Consider the following 13090-nt stretch of genomic DNA (forward strand, 5'->3'; position numbering starts at 1 on the left):
TAAACCTTTTCGAGGAAGGCAACGGATCTTCACTATGTGAGTCATTTTACAGTCCCTAAAGGAGTTTCATTCAAACAACCAAGGGTCTCAAGTACAGCACTGGGCTGGGTGTCAAAGGGCAAAGTGAGCCAGGAACTGTTAAGTCTCGAAGTTAAGACCCCTGCTCTTGGTCTGCACTGTGAATCCAGCTCCTAGTACATGACTTGCCAAGTGCTGCTTGCTGTCTTCTTAGTAGAGAGAGAATATTTCAGTGCAAAAGCTGCTCACATGACTGTCCTGCACTCTTTGTTCCAGGCACAGTGATGACACCAAACTACATAGACTCAAACAGCCTGAGTGTTGCCCCATGGTGTGACTGCAGCAACAGTGGCAACGACATCGACGAGTGCGATAAATTTCTCAATTTCTTCCGGGACAACACATGCCTTAGTGAGTACAAAGCTCCGTCTCTTAAATGTGTTTTAGCAGGTTTTCTGGAGGCTCTTTGCTGTGTAAGTATGTTATCATGGAATCACAGAAAAATGCAGGTTGGAAAAGCCTCTCAAGATCACCAAGTCCAAACCATATTCCTACTCTACAAGGCTCACTCTAAACCATATCCCCAAGCACCACATCCAAACAACTTCTAAACACATCTAGGGTCGGTGACTCAACCACCTCCCTGAGCAGCCTGTTACAATGCCTGACCACTCTTGCTGGGGAAAAAGAAATCCTAATGTCTAATCTAAACCTACCCATTTGGAACTTGAGGCCATTCCCTCTTGTTCTATCACTAATTATCTGTGAGAAGAGACCAGCAACAACCTCTCCACAACCTCCTTTCAGGTAGTTGTAGAAAGTGATGAGGTCTCCCCTCAGCCTCCTCTTTTTCAGGCTAACCAGACTCAGCTCCTTCAGTCACTGTTATGATACAGTAAGGCTATCTCTTTGCACTTATTAAGGATGGCTCTGCTGTAGGTGTAAGAATTAGATGAGCCAAGCATTCCTGGTATGGTGTTTTATGGTCAAGATTGCAAACATGAGAGGCTTTTGGAAAAAAACTCAAATTACAGAGTTCATAGAATCACAGAATTCAGAATGACAGAGTTGTATCCTATAGAAATATGTTTGCATCTCATATCATATTTGGACCCTAACAGTCAGACAGTGTCTGTACCTAGAAAAACACTTGAGGGACTTCTCTATAATCTAAAAGATTCATATATAAAACCAGATAAGACTTGTAGTTGTTGTATGAGGGATTTGCTGTAAGTAAGTATAAATTGCACTGTGTATCACAGTATCACAGTATCACCAAGGTTGGAAGAGACCTCACTGATCATCAAGTCCAACCCTTTACCACAGAGCTCAAGGCCAGACCATGGCACCAAGTGCCACGTCCAATCCTGCCTTCAACAGCTCCAGGGACGGCGACTCCACCACCTCCCCGGGCAGCCCATTCCAGTGTCCAATGACTCTCTCAGTGAAGAACTTTCTCCTCACCTCCAGCCTAAATCTCCCCTGGTGCAGCCTGAGGCTGTGTCCTCTCGTTCTGGTGCTGGCCACCTGAGAGAAGAGAGCAACCTCCTCCTGGCCACAACCACCCCTCAGGTAGTTGTAGACAGCAATAAGGTCACCCCTGAGCCTCGTCTTCTCCAGGCTAACCAATCCCAGCTCCCTCAGCCTCTCCTCGTAGGGCTGTGCTCAAGGCCTCTCCCCAGCCTCGTCTCCCTTCTCTGGACATGCTCAAGCATCTCAGTGTCCTTCCTAAACTGGGGGGGCCCAGAACTGAACACAGTACTCAAGGTGTGGTCTAAGCAGTGCAGAGTACAGGGGCAGAATGACCTCCCTGCTCCTGCTGACCACACCATTCCTGATGCAGGCCAGGATGCCACTGGCTCTCTTGGCCACCTGGGCACACTGCTGGCTCATGTTCAGGTGGGTGCTTGCAATTTATACCCAGGGTCCAGGTTTTTTAGACTCCTTTATCTCAGAATCATGGTTTTAACAGATGTCGTAGAATCACAGAATGTTAGGGCTTGGAAGGGACCTCAAAAACTCATCCAGTCCAACCTCCTTGCCACAGCAGGATCACCTACACCAGATCACACAGCAATAGAACCAAGTGGGTTTTGAATATTTCCAGAGAAGGAGATTCCACAACTCCCCTGAGCAGCCTCTTCCAGTGTTCTGTCACTCTCACAGTGAAACATTTTTTCCTCATGTTTACGTGAAACTTCCTATGCCTCAACTTCCACCCATTGCCCCTTGTCCTGTCATCAGGCATTGAAAAGAAGAACCTGTCTCCATCCTCTTGTCACTCAAGTCCAGAGGGTACCTTTTGTCAGGATTTTGTTAAGTTATTGATTTTATGGGTTTTGTGTTTGGTTGGTTTTTTTTTTTTTTGGGGGGTGTGTGTGTGTGTTTGTTTATTTGTTTTCCAGTCAAACTTAGTCCCAAATTAGGCTCTATTAAAATTTCAGAATGGTTCAGTGGAGTCAGTTTTGGCAGGTTCACTTTTCAAATTTCCTATCTGCCTGGAGCAGCATAATTGGGTGATATGGAGTGTGCATCAGAGTTTTAATTTCAGATGAGTGAGGAGACCAAAAGAGCTTGCCTTCCCTCACCTAGCAGAACAGAAGTTGGAAGAATACGTGACTGTCCTCTCAAATTGCATTAGAGGGACGAGTCCAGTGAGAAAAAAGGATTACTTAACCTAGAAGGCAACGTTGGCATGAGATTAAAAAGGGAGATATTGGCCAGATATATTTAGGTTCAAAACTGGAAAATTTCCCCAAACTTCCAGCAGGATTTTTTGAGGGTAAAAATACTTTTTCCTGGTTTTAAAAGTCATATTTCATCAGCTAATGAAATGATACATGCATCAGTGCTTTTCCACAAACATTCTTATTTATAGAGTAGAATAGAATAGAATCAACCAGGTTGGAAGAGACCTCCAAGATCATCCAGTCAACTAGACCATGGCACTAAGTGCCTCATCCAGGCTTTTCTTGAACACCTCCAGGGACGGTGACTCCACCACCTCCCTGGGCAGCCCATTCCAATGCCAATCACTCTCTCTGCCAACAACTTCCTCCTAACATCCAGCCTATACTTCCCCTGGCACAACTTGAGACTGTGTCCCCTTCTTCTGTTGCTGGTTGTCTGGGAGAAGAGACCAACTCCCACCTGGCTACAGCCTCCCTTCAGGTAGTTGTAGACAGCAGTGAGGTCAGCCCTGAGCCTCCTCTTCTCCAGGCTAAACACCCCCAGCTCCTTCAGCCTCTCCTCATAGGGTTTGTGTTCCAGGCCTTTCACCAGCTTTGTTGCTCTTCTCTGGACACATTCCAGGACCTCAACATCTCTCTTGAATTGAGTAGCCCAGAACTGGACACAGTACTCAAGGTGTGTCCTGACACATAATGAATGAACTCAGTGATCCAGACTGTCCCACCCACTTCTAATACTTGACCTAACACTAGTGCAGGGTCCAGCCTTTATTTTAGTATGGAGTGTGAAAATCTCCCCTGGTGGCTTCTCGATAGGCAGCATTGTGGGAAAGACAGGAGGAACACTGTGCAAAAAGTGAGTGATTTGAGTTGCTATTTAATATGTTGTTTATTAAGCTTTGAAAGATCTTAAGCAATTACTCAAGATCATTTAACAAAAGAAAAGAGCCCAGAAAGCAATTCAGGCTATGATTGGGTGAAAGTTGCAGTGTAGCATCAGACCTTCCTCAGACCTAATGGGGCTGCCATTTATATATGCTGTAATTCATCAGGTTTTATTCATTCCTGAATGTATTAATTGCAAGAATGTTACAGGTTCTTTACAGAACATAAAGACAGAGTGAGCTTTTGTCCTTTCTTTTGCTATTGGTATAAAAGCATTAATGAAGACAAATCAAAGACATTAGAGGTTCCTGTGAGACAAATTACAGTCATCCTAGCTGTACGAGATGTCTTCATGAAGACATTAAAGGCATTTCTGAGCTTAATGCAAAGTTTGTTCTCTTGCAGAGAATGGGAAAAGTTCCAGATATTTTTTTGTTGCTGTTAAAACCAAAATGTTGCTGTCATTAATGAGCCTTCCAGTGCCTGGGTGAAATGTCACTTGTTTATTAGATGAGACCACTACCCCTCCCGCTTATTGCCAGTGAAACCAAAATCACTTTTCCACAGTGAGGTGAAACTGGGAATTTCTTGCTAGTCTGTTTTGCTAAGTGTACCTTCCCTACAAAGTGAAGAAAAAAACAAACCCAACAAACCAGTGATCTGGGGCATTAACAGGAAACTGAGTTAAAATGTTTATTCAAAAAACAGTTGGGTTATGTGGAGTAGAATGGCTGAGACTGTACCGTGAAGGTGAGATGACTCAAAAAGCAGGGCATGTAAGGGTTGCATTTACCTGATGTGGAGCTGGGATGTGAAGCTGTCTCTCATATACACACCTGGAATCCTGGCCTTTCTCTATATGCACTTGCCTAGAAATTCATCTCCAGAGTTAAAAAAACCTTTTGCAACAGATGTGAACTTGAGACTGGAGTGGGAGTTTTTGATTTCAAAAGATTGAGGTGAAAGTTCCAGTCTGTTTTTATAATTAGTTTCAATAAAGGTAAAAGATGGCATTGTTTGCTTCTTCACTGTTAGGCAAAATCACAGAATTAGCTAGGCTGCAAAAACCTTTCAGATCAAGTCTGACCTATCACCTAACACCTTCTCATGAACTAGACCATGGCACTAAGTGCCTCATCCAGTCTCCTTTTAAACACCTCCAGGGATGGTGACTCCACCACCTCCCCCGTCAGCCTGTTCCAATTCCAGTCACTCCTGCTGTGAAGAACTTCCTAATATTCAGCCTAAACCTGTGCTAGTGCAGCTTGAGACTGTAGTAATGGTTTTAGACTGAAAAATGGGATATTTAGAGTAGATTTAAGGAAGTCATTTTTGATAATGAAGTGATAAAATACTGGCCCATGTTGCCCATAAAGATGGTATTAGCCCTATCCCTGGAAGCATGCAAGATCAGATTGAATGAGACTCTGGACAACCTTGATCTAGTTAAAGATGTCCTTGCTTACTGCAATGGAACTGGGCTAGATGACCTCTAAATGTCCCTTACAACCCAAACCATTCTCTTTTTCCATCACAGAATCATAGAATATCTCAATTTGGAATAGACCTCTTAGGATCATTGAGTATGATTGTATGAAATAATTAAAGACTAATTGTAAAGACCACGGGTAGTTAGAAAACAGAATCATAGAATCAAACAGGTTGGAAGAGACCTCCAAGATCATCCAGTCCAACCTATCCCCCAGCCCTAGCCAGTCAACTAGACCATGGCACTGAGTGCCTCATCCAGTCTTTTCTTGAAGACTTCAAGGGACAGTGCCTCCACCACCTCCCTGGGCAGCCCATTCCAATGCCAATCACTCTCTCTGTGAAGAACTTCCTCCTAACATCCAGCCTATAGCTACCCCGGCACAACTTGAGACTGTGTCCCCTTGTTCTGTTGCTGATTGTCTGGGAGAAGAGGCCACCCCCCACCTGGCTACAACCTCCCTTCAGGTAGTTGTAGACAGCAATGAGGTCACCCCTGAGCCTCCTCTTCTCCAGGCTAAACAACCCCAGCTCTCTCAGCCTCTCCTCATAGGTTTTGTGTTCCAGGCCCTTCACAGCTTTGTTGCCCTTGATCTTAGGCATTTCTGTCATCCTCTTGCAATAATGGAAATGAAGAATTCCTCTTTATTTAGGAAATCATAGAGGAATATTGCTTCAGGTACTTCCTTATTCAGGTATACCCAAGATAAATATCCTTCTAGTCTTCCCTCTTTGTCTCCATCATGATTGTGATGACATAATTCTGCTCTTTGCATGTTGGAGGTCCAAGAGCTATCATCAGAATAAAATATATCTTTTTTTTTAGGTGAGAATTAAATGTAAATTATTTTACAAGGCAAAGGATACCACTGAGAAGAAGTATTAATAACTTCCACATATTAGTCCCCAGTGAAATTGTTTGATTTCTTGCACAAAGAATTTGAACTAAGAAATCCCTAAATCCTTGCTGAATCCCCAGAGACCTGATTAAAAACTGCTTTTTCTGTTTGTTTATATAAAAAATAAAAGCCCAGCCAATTTACTGTTGCCATAAACACACTCTTTAATCCCATGAAACTGTGATAAGCTTTTTAACTTTTATATTCTGAAGTTTTAGTTTAAGCATGCTTCCCTCACCTAATTATGCAGATTTTGGTTGGAACTGTAAGGAAAAGATTGTCTTAGTTAAACCATTTTGTAGTTACAGGAATATTAGTTTTGCTACAACAAGCTGTAGAAATAAATCAGTCTTTTGCCTGCCCTCTGGTTCTAGTTTGCTGTGTAACATCACCTGCTTGAATCAGGACATAATAATCAAACTGTGTTTTAAGTCTTTAAAGTTTTTTGATGTTTTGGATGGCAACAAATATAATTAGAATAAGTCCTGGAGCTTCTGTCAAGATTGCCTGGGGTCATTAGAGAGAAGAAGCTGTACAAGATAATTACATGACCACAGACTCGGAGTCCATGTTTCTGATATGTTCAAAATTAGGGCACCTTTTTTTTTTCCTTCCAGCATAAAAATTGAGTTTCTATAAATACCCATTTGTAATGGAACAGCAATAATAACAAAGATGATTTAAAAGTCAGTTCTGCTTTCTGCCAGTTGTTTAGAAATAGAAAATTGCCTGTAATTTATTTTTACAGAAAATGCAATTCAGGCCTTTGGCAATGGGACTGATGTGAATGTGTGGCAGCCGATCCTACCCGTACAGACCACTACAGCCACCACTACAACAGCCTCCAGACTTAAAAACACGGGTTCAGAGACCACCAACAATGAAATACCCACCCACAACGATTCACCAGCATGTGCAAACCTGCAGGTAAGAGAATCTTGTACTTACTGCAGTGCTTAAAGGAAAGTTTTCCATGGACAAGTATTCAGTCTCCTCCTGTATAAGGAGACATCTGCTTAAATCTGAGTATCTCTTTATTCACATGTTTCAATTACAAGGCAGGTACATTGGCAGATATCAAACACTCTTATTTTAAATCAGAAATGTGCATGTTTCAAAGCAGACTTTATTGCCTCTCCGGCTCAGAAACAGGACATAGTATTTAATTTGTTATCACAGGTTTGGAATGAATGTGGCGTTCTCCCAACCCTGCCAGGATATGTCAGATTAAATTAATCCTCTGAGTAATCCAAATTTGGAGGGAGCTCTTAATGTCAGATAGCATGTCCTGCTGCCTTCTTTCTTATGTTATTGGCAGTAAACTTTGGAGATTTTTCTTGGCTGAGTAGATCTGGGTGCAGGAGAATATCATGTAGTTTGCTGCTACAAACTCGATGATGAAGAAGCTAGACAAAGATAGAAGCTGGTTTGAATCAGATGCTTTCCTAAACTGGGGTCAAGGTTGTGATGTGATTTTTGGCCAATGGCTGCAGCAAATTCCTTTGACACTTCAGTTCATGGTGTATCAGATTCTGGATTTAAAAAGGCTCATCACTTGCTGAAGGCAGTTTATGCAGCTTTTTGAAAGTTTGAAGAACTTAGGGGACAATTGGAAAATCAAGGCAGGAAAGAGGTAACATGAAATGTAAACTGAAAACATCCTTAGGCCAGATTAGAATCGGAGTTTATAAAAATTTCTGATGATTTAAATGCAAAATTAGGTCAGAGAGAGATCAGCTTGGACTGTTTATTTGTCTCTTCAGAAGGAAGATTGCTACATGGTGTAAATGAAAGTGCCCAAGTCTTAAGCTCTCATTTAATAATAAGATAGTTTTTCTTCCACAGGTGTAGCATTCACACTTCACTTAATTATAAAAATTGATTTTGCATTCTTCATATTAATCTGTATAAAGAATTTCCATATTCACTAAAATGGACAATTTGTATCCCATAGAAATGTATTTTGCTTCTTTGTTTTTCTGTACCACTTTCTGACCTTTCCTAGTTTCACTGTTTATTTTGCACAGGCAAATTTCATGTGATTTAATATTTTTCAGTGGCATTATGGAGAAGCAAAATATCTGGGGCTAATGGTAGATACTGTTGAGTTTAGGTCCTTCTGCTTTAATTCTGTTTTTATAATAACCTGTGTGTTGATTATTAGCTAAGCTTTGTCAGTTATTGGTGATGGGGAGGTAGTTGCAGGCATGTATTTCTATGCAGAGCAGTCATCTGACCAAACAGAATATGCTGCAAAGAAACATAACCTTTTAAACCTGAAACTTGGATTATTTTGCATTTAAAGCAGAGCCTTTGATGGGAAATTACTCATGCAATTCAGGTTATATTAAAAAGTTATTTTGTGGGAGAGATCTCATTTTCCTTCAGTGTTTATACAGTCCCCTATAGAGTAAGGCCTCTAGATGCTACCAAAGTACACATCATAAATAATGAACTGAAGAAATGGGCAGGTGATCACAAATCCCATTGGACTCAGGGTGATTTGCAAATGTTCCTCCAGCCAGTGTTTTGAAAATGAATGAAGTTCTTTCCTGTCCTTACTCTTGTTACTCTGACATTTTGAAGTCACATCCTACATGATTTTATCAGCACTGGTTTCAAGCTGTATTGTGACTTCAAGTGTGCCCCCGATACAGTTGATACAAGAACTAAAGGTCCCTAGGGAAAACAACTTCCTTTAAATAAATGATCTGTGCTGTTTTGTGGAAACTATAGGTAAGTCTCCACCAAAAGGTCACCAAAGTCATGTGAATCGAGCAGTTTTATTCCATGGCCTTCATCATTCTGCTGCTCACTACTTCCTTGTGTCAGAACTGACACATACAGAACAAAGCTCTTTATATATTAATGCCTTTTTTCCAAAAGAAAAAAAAACAACTCATGAATAGAGCTGAAACAAGCCCACATGTTTCTAAAAAAGAAACCTGTGTTTGTTGGACAGTGTGGTGCCACTTTGCATGGGAGACTGAAATCTCAGTGCAAATGTACAAAGGAACTGGAGGCATTCATATCACACTTGGAGAAGTGCATTCCTTCCAAGGCTCTCTGCCCATGGAAAGTATGCCTTTGTAGTATTTTCAAAACATGAGCCACTGCAAACAAAAGCAGTCTGAAGGGCTGTGTTATATGCTTAGCAGTTGAGCTAGGAGGTTTCAAAAAAGGCAATATAGCCTAAACACTGCGAAAAGCAGAGTGAAAAAATATTAGTCTCAGAACAAAAAGACAATGGCAGAGAGGTGATAAGGAAATGATCACTGAGATACTACAAGACTGCATACCCTAGTTAGTGGCTTTCAAAATACACTGAAGGAAGAAAGAGCAGGAAGTGATTGATTAGTATAAATTGCCATAGAAATAAATACAGTAAGGGAAGAAAGAGCAGGAAGTGATTGATTAGTACAAATTGCTGTAGAAATGAGCAGATGCTAATCTCTTGGGGTTGTAAAATAGAGGGCACTAACCCAACCTGCCGAGAATGTCACTGGCTGAGCAATTTCTTGATGCATTTGTTTCTGGCTTGTTTAGAATGGGTGTATGCAAAGCAAGAATGCACTAACAGTTTGTGTGTGCCATGTTTTGCTGCACACAGGCAAAGTTGAGCGTCGGGAGGGTTGTGAACATTAAAGAAAATAGGTGATACTCTGTTATTACCTGTACTCAATACCCATTGAAGGTTTGGACTTCTAAATGATCTTTGTTCCAATGGTGCTGTTTAGAAATTGTTCATTGTATCAACTTAGATTGGTAAAACAATATACAGTTCTTCTGGTGGTCTCTGAAATATGCTTATATGTATGAACTTGTGTAAAACAGTATACAGTTCTCCTGGTGGTTTCTGAAGCATGCTTATATGTATGAACTTGTGTAAAACAGTATACAGTTCTCCTGGTGGTTGCTGAAGCATGCTTATATGTATGAACTCGTGTAATACACTCTTTTTTCTATCCCCATGTGCATTAGTGTGATACACTCTTTTTTCTATCTCTGCATGAACTCATGTAGTTCCCCTTTTTTTCCCTATCCCTAAATTAAATCATCACTCTGTTTCTGACAGGAAGATGCTTAACTTTGACAAGCACCCTATAAACTCTTTGTGCTAGTTTGAAGCAAGCTAGAACGTTTTGGTGAGAAGAACTAGTGAAAGGAAAACAATGGTGATATCTACTTCACTCATAGGCTTGCTGAGATGCATAAGAATAAAAGCAAAACATAGATAACGGAGTCTTCTCTGCTGCTGGCGAGCTCTGAGCTGGATCTCACTCTCTAACCTCACCCTCCATTTTCTTTTCTAATCTACTTTGCTTCCTAACCCCCCTGGCCAAACCTCCATTCTTCTTTGGGACTGGTGTAAGGTAGAGAGGCGCAGGGGGAAGGTGCAGGGGTGGTTGAGAGCCTCTCCTGGGGACTCAGGTTTCTGGGAGGGTGTTGTGTTTCTGTATTAATTTTTACCTTGTATATTTCTGTCTATAACTGTATATACTGTAAATATCTGCTTGTATATTGTGCTAGCTGTAAATATAAGCTTCATTCAAATTTCCAGAGCCAGCTGAGTCTAGTCTGGGTGATCTCTAAAGTGTGTGTGGGGGGGCAGGGAACACCCAAACCATCACACTCTTTTATAAATCTGGCTTCTAATAGTAAGTAGTCATATAAAAAATGCTACATTCAAGGATTTTTAGAGGTACTTGAGATCTTACGAGGGATCCTCAGCACCACAGGAAAATAGTTTATAAAATATTGTCAATAAAAGCATGAATTTCAACGGCATGCTCCTTACATGGGGATATTTCATTAAGTAATTGCCATCTTTATTTTTCTTTCAGATAGCTTCACTCTAATGTTTCCTGTTTAGCTGACATATTTGCTTATCCTTGTGTTCAGTAAGCCAGTTGAAAAATGGTAACGGTCTTCCAGTCTCATCTCCTGTCACCACTGCTTGGACTGTCATGCTGGATTATTTGAGAGGGATGAAAGAATGAGCTTGGGTGTGTGCTCACACCATGTGTTCGCCAAGAAAAATGCTACTCTTGCACTTAGGAGAGGGATATAGAACTGAAAGATGCTAATGAAATAAACTTCGAGTTGTATAGAATCATAGAATTAACCAGATTGGAAGAGAGCTCCAAGATCATCCAGGCCAACCTAGCACCCAGCCCTATCCAGTCAACTAGACCATGGCACTAAGTGCCTCAGTCAGGCTTTTCTTGAACACCTCCAGGGATGGTGACTCCACCACCTCCCTGGGCAGCCCATTCCAATGCCAGTCACTCTCCCTGTGAAGAACTTCCTCCTAACATCCAGCACAACTTGAGACTGTGTCCCCTTGTTCTAGTGGTGGTTACCTGAGAGAAGAGGCCAACCCCCACCTGGCTACAACCTCCCTTCAGGTAATTGTAGACAGCAGTGAGGTCACCCCTGAGCCTCCTCTTCTCCAGGCTAAACACCCCCAGCTCCCTCAGCCTCTCCTCATAGGGTTTGTGTTCCAGGCCCCTCACCAGCTTCGTTGCCCTTCTCTGGACATGCTCCAGCACCTCAACATCTCTCTTGAATTGAGGAGCCCAGAACTGGACACAGCACTCAAGGTGTGGCCTGACCAATGTTGAGTACAGGGGCAGAATAACCTCCCTTGACCTACTGGCCACACTGTTCCTGATCCAGGCCAGGATGCCATTGGCTCTCTTGGCCACCTGGGCACACTGCTGGCTCATCTTCACCAGCACCCCCAGGTCCCTTTCCTCCTGGCTGCTCTCCAGCCACTCTGTCCCCAGCCTGTAGTGCTGCTTGGGGTTGTTGTGGCCAAAGTGCAGAACCCTGCACTTGGCCTTGTTAAATCTCATCCCATTGGCCTCTGCCCACCCATCCATCCTGTCCAGGTCCCTCTGCAGGGCTCTTCTACCTTCCAACAGATCAACACCCGCTCCTAGCCTGGTGTCATCTGCAAACTTACTGATGCAGGACTCAATCCCCTTGTCCAGATCATCAGTAAAGATACTGAACAGGACAGCACTGATCCTTGGGGAGCACCACTATTGACTGGCTGCCAACTGGATGTGGCACCATTCACCACCACTCTCTGGGCTTCGCCATCCAGACAGTTCCTGACCCAGCACAGAGTGAATCTGTCCAAGCCATGAGCTGCCAGCTTGGCTAGGAGCTTGTTGTGGCAGACAGTGTCAAAGGCTTTGCTGAAGTCCAGGTAGACTACATCCACAGCCTGCCCCACGTTCACCAGGCAGGTAACCTGATCAATAGACTAGATCAGGCAAATTGTTCCAGCATCAGCAGCAGAGAGAAATAAAAACTTAAGACTTTCACACTGGCTTTATGATGTTTTAGAGGGCATTTTGCACAAGGCAATAGTGGTAGATGTCAAATTCTATCACCTCTGGAGCTGATTTTGCACTTTGTTTTCTTACACTTATTATAAACATCTTGTCCTAGTTAACCTGAGTTCAACACTCAGAGAAACTTTAAGGGTTATGTGCTTCTGAGGAGGTTTAATGAGTGGGCACATATAATTGAGGTACATGGACCTTCAGACTGAAGGCAAATTCGTGTCAGTTGACTCCAGTATGTGAATTTCTTTGTTTTGCTTCTTTGCATGTGAGGTTACTGAGCAATTAGACCAGACAAGGATCGTGTTGCAAGCTGTCCTTCCACAGATTTGCGTAATTCCACAAAAACTTGGGATTGTATAATCACATTGGGATGTTGGCAAGGCTTGGGACAAAACCAGAAGATAGGACTCACAGTTGTCTGAGGAGACCATGACTTATACATGACTCATGGACTGAAAATGACTCTGTGCTTTTCACTTGCAGATCTGTCTGTTGCAGATCTTCAGGTGGGTAAGGATCTGCTGATCTGATGTTTGAATTCCTACCTGTAATTATTTAATATACCTTCCTGTGTGCTGAATGTTGTTATCATAAAGCATTGTGTAGGTGTTTGGTTAAAAGCTTCAGTGTAGTGTCCTGAGGCTGAGGACACAGTAGGTGTGGAGCTGGTAATTGGGTGGTGGGTGAACATAAGCAGGAGAATCAGGCAGCAGGTAGGTGTGTTGTTGATGAAAGGATAGTACAACTGCTG

At 42.4% G+C, this 13090-nt stretch overlaps 1 protein-coding gene across 2 annotated transcripts in view; it reads left to right on the plus strand.

The window, feature by feature from the left end:
- Positions 1-13090, plus strand: part of GFRA1 (GDNF family receptor alpha 1) — a 191048-nt gene that overhangs the window by 146447 nt on the left and 31511 nt on the right. For both annotated transcript variants that reach the window (XM_064144309.1, XM_064144308.1), the window contains exons 6-7: positions 295-429; positions 6729-6907. In XM_064144309.1, coding sequence (XP_064000379.1) covers positions 295-429; positions 6729-6907 — 314 coding nt within the window. The remainder of the gene's footprint in view (positions 1-294; positions 430-6728; positions 6908-13090) is intronic.

This window comes from Pogoniulus pusillus, chromosome 6 (assembly GCF_015220805.1).
Source record: "Pogoniulus pusillus isolate bPogPus1 chromosome 6, bPogPus1.pri, whole genome shotgun sequence".
Lineage (NCBI taxonomy): Eukaryota > Metazoa > Chordata > Aves > Piciformes > Lybiidae > Pogoniulus > Pogoniulus pusillus.